This window comes from Trachemys scripta, chromosome 12, assembly GCF_013100865.1.
Source record: "Trachemys scripta elegans isolate TJP31775 chromosome 12, CAS_Tse_1.0, whole genome shotgun sequence".
NCBI lineage: Eukaryota > Metazoa > Chordata > Testudines > Emydidae > Trachemys > Trachemys scripta.
This window is the reverse complement of record NC_048309.1, coordinates 39,623,392-39,635,693: the sequence shown is the minus strand read 5'-3', so window position 1 is coordinate 39,635,693 and position 12,302 is coordinate 39,623,392. Positions and strand designations below refer to the sequence as shown.

The 12,302-nt window shown below is 47.1% G+C and overlaps 2 protein-coding genes across 2 annotated transcripts; one reads left to right on the top strand and one right to left on the bottom strand.

The window, feature by feature from the left end:
* Positions 1-69: 69 nt before the first annotated feature.
* Positions 70-2,222, top strand: LOC117885453 (olfactory receptor 4Q3-like). Its single transcript, XM_034786757.1, has one exon. The coding sequence runs from the start codon at positions 70-72 to the stop codon at positions 1,081-1,083; it is 1,014 nt and encodes a 337-aa protein (XP_034642648.1). The 3' UTR covers positions 1,084-2,222.
* A 4,249-nt stretch (positions 2,223-6,471) lies between these two features.
* Positions 6,472-7,371, bottom strand: LOC117885863 (olfactory receptor 1509-like). The gene has a single exon (XM_034787384.1). It carries the CDS (start codon positions 7,228-7,230, stop codon positions 6,472-6,474), a length of 759 nt encoding a protein of 252 aa, XP_034643275.1. The 5' UTR covers positions 7,231-7,371.
* Positions 7,372-12,302: the final 4,931 nt, after the last annotated feature.

Genomic DNA, 12,302 nt, shown 5'->3' with positions numbered 1-12,302 from the left:
CAGGACTCCTGGGTTCTATCACAGTGCTGGGTGGGGGGTGGGGTTTGGTGGGTAAGAGCAGGGGCAAGAATGGAAGCCAAAGCTCCTGGGTTCCCTCCAATGTACTACCTCCCAATGTCATTATTCCTCTCTCTTCTAGGCATTGAGCTGATGAATGGCTCGGCAGTCTCACAGTTCACCCTCCTAGGCCTGTCCCACTCCCGCCCTCTCCAGCTTCTCCTCTTCGGCCTGGTCTTGGCCTGCTATGCCGCCAGCCTGCTGGGCAACTTCCTCATTGTGGTGACCGTGCGGGTGGACCCGCGCCTCCTCCAGTCCCCCATGTACTTCTTCCTGGCCAACCTCTCGCTCATCGACATGGCCCTCAGCTCAGTGGCTGCTCCCAGGATGCTTGGCAACTTGCTGAGCGAGGGCAGCACCATCTCCTATGGGGGCTGCATGGCCCAGCTCTTCTTCCTTCACTTCCTGGGTGGCTCCGAGATGTTCCTCCTCACACTCATGGCCTATGACCGCTACGTGGCCATCTGCCACCCACTGAGCTACGCCGAGACCATGCACCGCCACCGCTGCCTGGGCCTCCTGGCAACCTGCTGGGCTGGAGGCTTGCTCCACTCTGCCACTCAGCTGGTGTTGGTGGTCCGGCTGCCATTTTGTGGGCCCAGCAAGCTGGATAATTTCTATTGCGATGTACCTCAGGTGGTCAAGCTAGCTTGCACCGACACCTACATGGTAGAGATGCTCATGGTGTCCAACAGTGGCCTGATCTCTCTGGTCTGCTTCCTGGTCTTGCTGGGGTCATATGGTGTCATCTTGGTGACTCTCAGGGGACGCTTTGGTGATGGGGGTGGTGGGAAGGCTTTGTCCACCTGTAGCGCCCACCTGATGGTGGTGAGCCTCATCTTTGTACCCTGCATTTTCGTCTACCTCCGGCCTTTCTCCAGCTCACGGATGGACAAGATGGCCTCCATCTTCTACACCATCATCACGCCAGTGCTGAACCCCATTATCTACACCCTGAGGAACCAGGAGGTCAAAGAAGCCATGAAGCGACTGAGGCATAGGTTTTGGTTCCCTTGTTGGACATAGAAATCAAATGGGAGCAGAGAAAAAGAGTGATTTATTTATTTATTTATTTTACGAGGATCAGTGTAAAGTTTTGCATGTGGCATAGGGATCTACATGAAAAAAATCATGCGGTTCTAGGAATATGTTTGGTTTCTTCTTAGGCAGGTGTCAGGGTGTTTTTAATGAGGATTTCTGCCAAATTTGTCATGTGACACTGGGATCCTTGCACATTTTTTTCACCCTTTGTGTTTCAGTGTCTCCTCAGTGAGTCTCGAAGGTGAGTGGGTGGGAGGTTAAATGTTTTTCAGGAGGATTCGTGAAAATTTTTTCATGTGACATCTGGAGCAATGGAAAAAAATGTATGTGGCTTTTGGATTGTCTCTGTGTTTTTGGTGTAGTGTTAAGGTTGGTAACGGAAGTAATTGGTTGGAATGATTTTCATGATGACAGGTGCAAAATGTCACATTTAATAATGGGATCAGTGAGGAATTTTTCATGTGGTCTCAGTGCCCTAATTGGTTTTGGTTTGTTGTTAGGAAGGAGATGGGGGGTCATGGAGTAATGGTGAGAAAGATTTGCACAAGGTTAGAATCATGGAGTCATACACGATCCCTTAATGGTTTGGGTTTATTTCATAAAGGAGGTTTGGGGAGTTGGGTTTAAGTTGTTGGCAGTGGACAGGGGGATTAGTGAAAAAGATTTTCACGATGATCCATGCACATCCTTTCATGCAGCATTGGGCTCTGTGTGCCAGTTTCCACAACTCTGCAGGTCCCCTTCAGCTGGGACCCAGTTGCAGTGCATTGTTGGAAAATAGTGGGAAAGCTTTCCCTGGAGTTGTGTGTGAAATTTCTCACATGGATTCAAGACTCCGGGGCTCTCATAAAGGAAAAGAAAGCTTTTGGGAAGAACTGGGGAACATGTTCTTCTGGAAGATAAATACAACATTTTTCATATGGCTTCAGAAGTTATTATTTTGATTTCTCCTTATGAAGGATGTGGGTGATAGGGGGAAGGGGTGATTTTTTTTTCACAAGTATCCATGCAATTTTTTCAAATGAGCTGGGTGAATAATGGCAGTTCCAAATATGAGAGTCTGGACATTTTTTTTTGAAACCAAAAAACCTTGGTTCAAGTAGAACCAGATTTGAAAATTTGAAAACAAATTTTGGCAAATTGAAATTTTTTTGGTTTGGGTCGAACAAAATGTTTAATTCAATCTGAAACATGTTGTCTCCAGGTGTTTTTAAAAGGCCTGATTCGTAAAGTAGCTGGTGGGGACAGCTGTTACTGCCCTTATATGGATTAGAGGGGTGGTTAGGCCACTGATGTGGGAGACCTGAGTTCAATTTCTCTCTCTGCCTGATGGGGAGAAGGGATTTAAATTTGGGTCTCCCACCATGCCCTGGTCTATGGGATTTTCAGATGCGGTGCTCTCTTTGGGTATGTGTACACTGCAATAAAACACCATAGCTGGCCTATGTGAGCTGACTTTGGCAGGGCTTTAAATTACTGTGTAGATGTTTAAACTTGGGCTAGATCCCGGATTCTGGGACCCTCCCCTATCTTCATATCCTTTCTCCTCCTGAAAAATGCACTATATGTAAATTTGACACAAATTGGTGAATAGTTTTGGACAATTTCCACCCCCCTCCCCAGAACTTAGACAACATTCACACAATACCCAGAGAAGGAGTTATCTCCAACATCCCAGCTGAGTACCCTACCACTTAGAAAGGAGATGGCTCCTTCTCTGGCTATATAATGTTGGTGCCCTGAAAAGTGCATTTTTCAGTGAATTTACCAGTTGCCAAAATTATTTTGCCCAGCCCTGTTCAGGACCCATCAGTGTTTTGGTTTTTCATGGTGGAAGAGTTGGGAACTGGTTTGAGGGTGTTGGGTAGGAGCGGGTAAGTTAAAAACAATTTAATGAGAATGATGTAAAAAAGTTCATGACTTGTGTGTATTCATTCCTGCCTCCATCCACCTTCCAGAGCCCTGTCTTGTTTATCTCTGTACAGCCTTTTGGAGAGTGGGTTTTAGCAGGGCTTTATTTGAAACATGCCAGTGTATAAAGTAAGACATACTGTAAATAGTTTATTTAAATACATGTAACCCTTCTGCCCATCTAAGTTGGCAGCAACAAGGGCCGGGTTCTGTATCTAGGGGTTCTGTTTCAATAACTCTATGAAAAACCATCTCGAGCCCCCACCCAGTGACCTGGGACAATTACATACCACTCCCTGGGTGCCTCTAAGAGGCAATACTTCCCCTCTCGCAAGCACGGAGTCTGAGTGTAGCAGAAAATGTTTAATAACATGAGGTAAACGACATCAGCATTAAATTGGAAAAACACCACAAACAGGATTCATAACACAAACCATGAGCAAAAACCCACCCCAGCAAATTGGGCTGTGTCCTTTCCCTTTGGTTCTTGAATCCAGCAACCCAAAAATCACCCAGAGTCCCCAAAGTCCAACACCCCCAAAGTCTCTTGGGTCAAGCAACCAACCAAAGTCCCAAAAGTCCAACAAACCCCAAAGTCTCTGTCCCTGGTCAGTGCAGCCCCAGAGTAAAAGGGGGGGGGCACACAGGGTGTTAAGGGGCACCTTACGTGATCCGAGGCCGGCCGTCTCTCCGTGGGGTTCCGCCGCAGCCTTCATCACGAGCCAGTCCACTTCCTGCCGTCCCATGAGCTGCTCCGCTCCGCTCACCGACCTGTGAGCCGCTCCAGCCGTCCCTGCAAACAGCTCTGCTCGCCATTCCTTGGGTTGCTCCAACCGGCCCCACAAGGCTCCGCCAGCTTCAGGCTTCCCCACTAGTTAATACAGCACTCCGTGATCTCAGCCCTTAATAACTTTAGCTCTTTTGTGATTTCAGCTCTTAGCGATTTCAGCTCATAGTAGGGTAGCCCCATTGCTGGTGCACCCTTGGCCCAAAGTGAATTCAGCTCAGCAGCCTGTAACTAGACTCCTAATGGAATCAAAGTTAGCTCTGACATTCCACAGCAGAGAGAGGAGGTGGTGCAATTGGTGTTTCAAGCCCTCAGAGGCAGGCCCATACTATCAGGTACAAATACCTATCCCCATCCTCTCTCCATTCACTGGGTTTTGTAACCCATGCCCCTTGTCAAGCAAGTGCTACTTAGGTAATGGTGAAGGACTCACTCAGTCCTTCTGTCATACAACAGTTCCATTGGCCTTGATTCACAGAATCAGGGTAACAAAACTTTATTCTTCCTGCCCCAATAACAGAGAAACTGGGGATCCCACACCAGCCAAAGTAACCACTTTCAGTTGCTGTTATTTCATGCCAGGCGAGTGGGTGTGCCTATGCAAACAAGATCAGCCCCTGGAGTTCTTTTCCACACTCGCCATAATTCACCACCAGATGTCAGGATAGAGCTCATCCTGACTATGTTTACATACATTTTAAGATTAATAAATGGATACACTGTGTGTTTCTGTACCATTTATAAACACACACACACACATCTGAGTGTGGAAATTTGCACACTCATATTACTGAGCATGGCTAGAATATCTGCGCATGCAAATCAGGTTACAGAAAGTGTATCTCCTTGGCCAAGTGTGTAGCTTGTCCCTTTCCAATGGCTGGTGCACATGGAGGATAAAAGCCTAGTACTACTATTTCCTGAGGGAGTTGCTCCTTTAGCTCAGGTGGGAGTGGGTCATGCAAAGGTGCTGCAGGTCCAAAGCTCAGGCTCAGATGATGTCCCTGTTATGGATGCACATGCCGGCAGACAGCGTAATGCTATCATTTTACATTTATGGCTAAAATCTTCAAAGCTACATAGAGATATAAGCATCCCCAATTTCCATTAATTTGAAGGGGCATCCAAAGCTTTGAAAATCTACAACAACACTACATTTTTTTACCTAGGGCAAGATGGGTATTTCCAGTACTGTTTTAAAGATGGGGAAACTGAGGCACAAGGCAGGGAAGTGGCTTTGTTATTCAATGAGTCAGTGGCAGACCCAGGAATGGAAACTTGGAGGAGTTCTGACTCCTAGACCTGTCCACTCTGACCTGCCAGCTCTCACTACCCTCACAGAGCTGGGGATAGAACCCAGGAGTCCTGGTTCCCATTCCCACCCCCCGCTGTAACCACTAGTTCATACTCCCTTCCCAGAGCCAGGGATAGAACCCAAGAGTCCTGTCTCCCCTTCCCCCCACTGTAATCACTAGGCTCTATTCCCTTCCCAGAGCCAAGGATAGAACCCAGGAGTCCTGACTCCCAGCCCCTGCCACGCTAACCCACTCTAATGCACTTCCCTCCCAGAGCTAGGTTCAGAACCCAGGAGTCCTGAACTCAATGACACCTTCTGTTTTATGAGGTCATCTTGGATCACCAAGGTTTTGTCCCAGTTCCAGGCTATTTAGCCAGTTGGTCAGTTCCTCCTTGTCATGTCCATAGTACCTGGGCCCAGCTGCCCTGTGCTGAGATCCAGAGCGGTGTCTCTGTTGGGTTGGGCAGTTATTGTTGCACAAGGGAGTGCTCTATATCCCAGCCTGCCCCATGTGCTACCACCCCACTTCCTGCAGCACAGCACTCCCAAGCACCATGATGGGGTATTGGGGCAGCATGGGCAAGGTGCCCCCTACTGAGCCCCCATCCTGCTTCCTGCAGCATAGTGCCCCCTAGCACTGTAATGGGGCATTGCAGCTTTGCAGGGCTCTAGGGGGTACTGTGCTGCAAGGAGCAGGGCAGAGGGCTCAGTAGCGGGCGGTTTCTCCTCAGAATGAGCACTGACTCCACAGCCACCTCGGGGTGCTAAAGGGAGCTGTGCTGGAGTCATCAGAGACCGTCTGGTGATTGCTGTGGAAGTGGAGGGGCATTAAGTTAGAGCCAGTGTCCTGGTGAAAGTCTGTTTTCTTTGTGGTCAGCAGCAGGAGGAGAAAATGCAGAAAACACAATTCTTGTTATCATTATTAATTCACAAAGCTCCACAAAGTGCCAATAGGTAACTAAGGCCATACCCTCAAAGGTACTTAGGTGCCTAATTGAAACCAATTGGAATTAGGCACCTCCATGCCTCTGAGGAGATGGGCCTAAATTTGTCTGCATTTCCCATCTTAAATTGCTGTGTAGCCACTTCCCACATGGTGTCACTGTTGTCCAGTTGCCCCACCCCAGAGCTAGCTGCATCTCTGTTTCAGGTGAGCCATCCACATGTGGTGTTGCTGTGTGGCTGTTAACCAGCTTCCCAACCCCAGAGCATCCCAGCACTGAGTGAGCCAACCCTGTGCGACATTGCTGCACAGCTCTTACCTGGTTGCCCCACCCCAGAGTTGGCTATACCCCAGCAGGTGCGTGAAGCTTTAAGGCCAAGACATTAAACCGCAGAACGACAGCAAATTGGCAAGCCACCCAGAGAGGCCCTTGAGTCACTTCTCTGCTCTCACCCACCTGCCCCACAGCCGCCTCATGGCTCCCTTCATCTCCGTGTTCCTCAGGGTGTAGATCAGTGGGTTGAGCATGGGCGTCACCACTGTGGCCAGCAGCGACACCACCTTGTCAGCTGGGATGGTTGAGAAGGGCCGAGTGTAGATGAAGATGCAGGGTCCGAAGAAGATGGCCACCACCATCAGATGGGCCGTGCAGGTGGACAGGGCCTTGCGCCGGCCCTCAGCGGAGCGGCGCCGCAGGGCAGCCAGGATGACCCCATAGGAAACCAGCAGCACCAGGAAGCAGCCCAGGGAGATGGCCCCAGTGTTGGACACCACCAGGATCTCCACCAGGGACGTGTCAGTGCAGGCCACACCCAGCAGCGGGGCCACATCACAGAAATAGTGGTCGATGCGGTTGGGGCCGCAGTAGGGCAAGGTGGTGGCCAGTAGGGTCTGTACCAAAGAGTGGGCCAGGGCCCCCATCCAGGAGCCGGCCACCAGCCAGGCGCAGGTGCGGCAGCTCATGATGGCCGTGTAGTGCAGGGGCTGGCAGATGGCCACATAGCGGTCGTAGGCCATGGCGGTGAGGAGAAAGATCTCAGTGCAGCCCAAGAAGTGCAAGAAGAAGAGCTGAGCCAGACACTCGCCCAAGGAGATGGTGGCATGGCCAGAGAGCAGCCCCAGGGCCATCTGGGGGGTGGTGACCGAGGTGTAGCACAGGTCCACCAGGGAGAGGTTGCCCAGGAGGTAGTACATGGGGGAGGCAGCCAGGCGCGGCTCAGCACGGATGGTCAGGATGATGGACAGGTTCCCCAGCAGCACGGTGGCATAGGAGAGGAGAAGCAGGATGGCCAAAGCCAGGCTAAGGACCCGGGGCTGTGAGAGGCCCAGCAAGACAATCTCATGCACTGCGCCTGTGTTGCTAGGTCTCAGCGGGTCATTGGACCTGCACAAAGAGAAGAGCAAAATGCCGTGGCTATTGGGTGTTGGCTGGTCTCCCTGTTGGCCCAGCCTGGCAGGACAGACAGCTCCCCAGGCCTTTGCCAGAGAACCAACTGGACAGCCTTTAGTAAGATCCCCAGACACCTCAGGGGTGAGACAGAGTGACAACCTAGAGACAAAGAGAACTAGACACTGGCAGATGGTCAGAGCTTAGACAGAGAGATAGTACTTAGAGAGATAGAGGATAGATAAAGGAATTAATTGATGGGTAGAGAGATCCTTCATGCATCTATCCATCTGCATCCTTCCATCATTCCATCCATCCACACGCATCTACCCAGTTATCCATCCATTCATCCATCTACATATATCCATTCATTCATCCATCTATATCTATCCATCCATCCATCTGTTCATCCATCTGCAACCATCCATTCATTCATCCACTATTCTCCTTACTTACTGCATTTAAACTTCACCCTCACCCTTTTAATACAAATATATACACACACAGCTATGTTTAGTATCTTACAGCGTGGAATTTGCTGAATCCATGGTGCTGAGATGGCAATTTCTTTCCACTGCAAAACTCTGCAATACAGATAAAGATTTTGCTTTTCGGGTATGAATGCTTTAGTAATTAAAGCATTTACTATCCTACATTAATTAATACTAAGGCTTAATCAACCCTGCAGTTTCAGAAGAGCAAATAGCCACCAACACTGACAGATAGATCGATAGATAGATGAACAGCTCCTTAATGCTATCATTGCAGTTATCAATGATGAACAGCTATCAATGATGTGTAGTGGGAAAAAAAGCCCTGCGTAATTACTGAAGATTCCAATTGGAGTAACATAAGCTGAGGGGTGGAGGTGTCTCCTGCTGTCACTACTAAAGCATCCTTGAAATTTCTAAATATTACAGATAGCAATTTTCTAACTTAAAAGGTGTTGCATCTAACGCAGGGAAATTCTGTATTAAACCTCACCTTGACAGATAAGTAAGATCTGATCACGGAATTAAAAATTAATGGTAGCTTAGGCACAAGTGAGTATGGCTTGATCACATTTACAATATGCAAACAGAATAAAGTCCAGACCAGTGATCTATATCTATATCTATATGGTGCTTTAAAAGGGCCAATTTCACAAAGCTGAAAATAATCATAAGCCAAATCAGCTGGGAGAAAGAAAGAACAGAAAATAATGTGACTGATCATAGGGTATTGTTTAAAATATTTTACTAAATGCCCAAAAGACCACAAGCTCACAATGAAAAAGAAGCCTACAGTCATGATAAAATAACAGCCTGGCTTACAGGGGAGCACAAGCAATTATAAAAAATAAAGCAACTATAGATGACAAAAATGTTACCTGTGTATTTGGCACAGGTGCGGCCGCTGCTGGAATATGGTGTCCAGTTCTGGTGCCAACAAGTTGAGAAAATTGAAGAGGGTTCAGAGAAGAGCCATAAGAATGATGAATGTTTGGAAAACATGCCTGAGATACAAGGAGAGAGAGTGAGTGAGCGAGAGAGAGGTGTATGGTGAGAGAGAGATGGGTTTGTATGAGGGTCTACCCTGCAATCTAGTTGCTCTTAGCTTCTCCAGAGGTAAGCAGGCTGGATGAAGAGAGTGGGGGGATTTAACCCATTGTATGCCAGTGGATCTGGTAATATCCTGATGGAAGAAGCAGCCATGAGCTCTTTCCACTGATGTGCAGGCAGATCTTCAGAACAGCACAAGTCAAATTCTCTCTCTCCTGATGTGCTGGCTGATGTGCTGGCTGAGCTATTTCACGTGGGTGAGATTGGCGTGCAGGGCTGGACTCCCCGGAAGGTTTGCACACTGACACTGAGTTTAGAAATGCTGATCACAAACAATAACACATCCCACAATTCACTAGGGTTTTTAAGCTGGATTGTATTATGCTTAATAGAGGAGCAAGACATCTTTGCATTGATCAGATGCAAGGGCATCGACCCAAGGAGGAGAATTCAGGCATATTGAATCCCAGGCCCCTGCTCTAACCCACTAGATTACACTCTTCTCCAATAGCTGTGCATAGAACTCAGAAGTCCTGACTCCCAGCCCCCTTCCTCTAGCCCACTAGATCCTGCTCTTCTCCCACCTCACAGCTGTGGGGGTGGGGATAGAACCCAGGAGTCCTGACTTTCATTCCATAAGGAGAACTTGAATAGAATAGAAAAGAATTATTAAAGTGTCAAGAGGAATCAGACCCAAAGAGATATGTTTCCTGAAACATAAGTACTGCCTGTCCTATAACAGTCCTTAGTGCTCGGGAGAGGGACTAGAAATCTGGACTCATGGGAGGAAAGTGTGGCCTAGTGGGTGGGGAGGTAGAGCTGGTCTAATTTCTCTGTGCCTCATTGTTCATCTCTGAAATGGGACTAATAACACAGTAATAATACAGGAACTTTCAGTTAGTTGGAGTTCCTTATTGTTACTGTAATACAAATATTAATAACAACATTTGAGATGCACAATCAGAGGACTTTCACTTTAGCACATGCTGTATGCAATCTTAACTAATATTTTACTCCTACTTTAAGAATCCTTCATGCTGATGAAGGTCAAAATCCAAAGAGTTGGGTGGCTGAATCTTTAAATCAGAGATCTTTTCTCCAAAGTGTATGACAGACTTTTGAGTTATAGAACAATGTGTTGGCATCAGTCTGTCACTCAATAGAAGGGGTGTGAAGCAGTGAATCTTTAATAGAGGCAGATTTCCTCCCAAGTGTGTGTCAGCTGTCTGAGTAAAATATGTGGTGAGAAAAACAACTGAACAACAACAAAAAAATAAGTGAGCAAACACAGGGTGGGTCCCTGAGGGAGGGGGCTGGGAAAAGGTAGAGCAAGGGCAGGGCCTCAGGGGAAAGGGTGGAGTGGGGGCTGGGTCTTGGGGCGGAGTGGGGATGGAGCATCCACCAGGAAAAATAAAAGTCAGCGCCTTGTGGTCCCGCCAATCTACACAATGGCATCAGGACATTATTTAACACTTTCTGACTGCTGGATTTTCCAAGGGGCCCAAGGGAACTAAGACTGGCCAGTGCTAATTTTGGCTGGGAATTTCAAAGAATCATAAGGGATTATATTGAATTTGGACACCTAATTTCCTTTGGCTCCTTGAAAATCCCAGGCATGTGTGAATTGTTCCAGTCATCCCCTCTAATGGGCCTGGCCTTGCAATGGCCATCACTGGATGCCATCAGCCATTGTGTTGCTGTGACAGACCAACACTATCTTGCAATGTGCTAGACAAACCCTATGGAATTAAGACAAACCCTTACTGACTTAGCTTTAATACCTTCCATTGCATTAAAATACAGTTGTGTGTATGCTGTGATGGAATTGTGTGTAACTCTTCGAGGATCTAATGTAATTCCTCTGTTCTCAGCCCTTGGACACCATCCCTGGAGAGGTTCACATACACTAGTTCAAATTGGATTCTCCAGGGACCAGCAGACAAAGAGGATTTTTGGATAAATAGCCTGGTTTTAAACTGGCTCAGGGCCTTCTTCCTGATCCAGCAAATGGACAGGACCCATGGTCGATCAAGGGACCCAATCCTTAGGGTAAGGTTAGAAGGACTGGGCCTACTGATGCTTCATATGCCTGGGAGCTTGTTCTGAGCTGAAGTTGTGAAGAACTTGAATCCACAAGGAAACCCCTTGGATGGTGTCATAAACAGACAATTAAGGGTTAATGCCTCATTTACCTGTAAAGGGTTAAGAAGTTCACCTAGCCTAGCTGACACCTGACCAGAGGAACCCATGGGGGGACAAGATTTTTCAAGAGGAAGGACGGAAGATTTCCTTTGTCTCAAAATTCATTTAGTTTTATGCCGGAGAGGAAAGATCCAGGAATCAGCCTCCTATTAATGTAGTATGTATTAGAGAAGAAATAAATAGGTTTATGTTTATTTTCTTTTGTAACTTGTCTTGTGCATTAGAGGGATAATCAAATTGGGATTTCTTTTGTGTAACTAAGGTTTTGCCCAGGAGAACATCCTCTGTGTTTTAAATCTGTTGTCTGTGAGAGAAACTTGTATGCTCTCTCCCAGAGGTTTTCCTTTCACCTTTCTTTCTTTAATTAAAAGTCTTCTTTTTAAGAACCTGATTAATTTTTTCCCTTGTTTTAAGATCCAAGGGGGTTGGATCGGTGTTCACCAGAAAATTGGTGGAAAAGTCTCTCAAGGTTACCCAGGGAAGGGTTACAGTACTTGGGAGGGAGAGATTTTGGGAGGGAAGACAAAGTTTCCCAAATAACTCATAAACAGCTGTTTTAAACTATTTGGGTGGTGGCAGCAACCAGATCTAAACTGATAATTAAGCTTAGGGGTTCTCATGCAGGTCCCCACATCTGTACTGTAAAGTTCAGAGTGGGGGTGAAACCTATGACAGATGGGGTTTGGAAGGATTGCTCCAGCCAGAGCCCCTGATGGAATCGGAGTGATCTCTGATAAGCTTATTTGCATAAGCTTGGGATCTTTTATTGTTTTTAATATATACACCTCTACCCTGATATAATGCAACGCAATATAACACAAATTCGGATATAACACAGTAAAGCAGAGCTCCGACGGGAGGGGGGGAGGGAGGTTTGTGCACTCTGGTGGATCAAAACTAGCCAAAAAAAGCCACCATTTCCCATTTTTGAAAGAAAACAACATTGGTCAAAAGCCCCATCTTGGCTAAGAGGGGAAGTGAAAGTAGCTGTTAAAACAGAAACAAAAATATAAGCATAACAAATGAAAATAGGGCAGTAGATAACGAATACATATTAGAATCATTGTCACAGTCGTCCAGGAGATTCCAATCTTCCGTAGAAATCTTTTCCTTCAGGATTGCCTCATCAAAAGCTA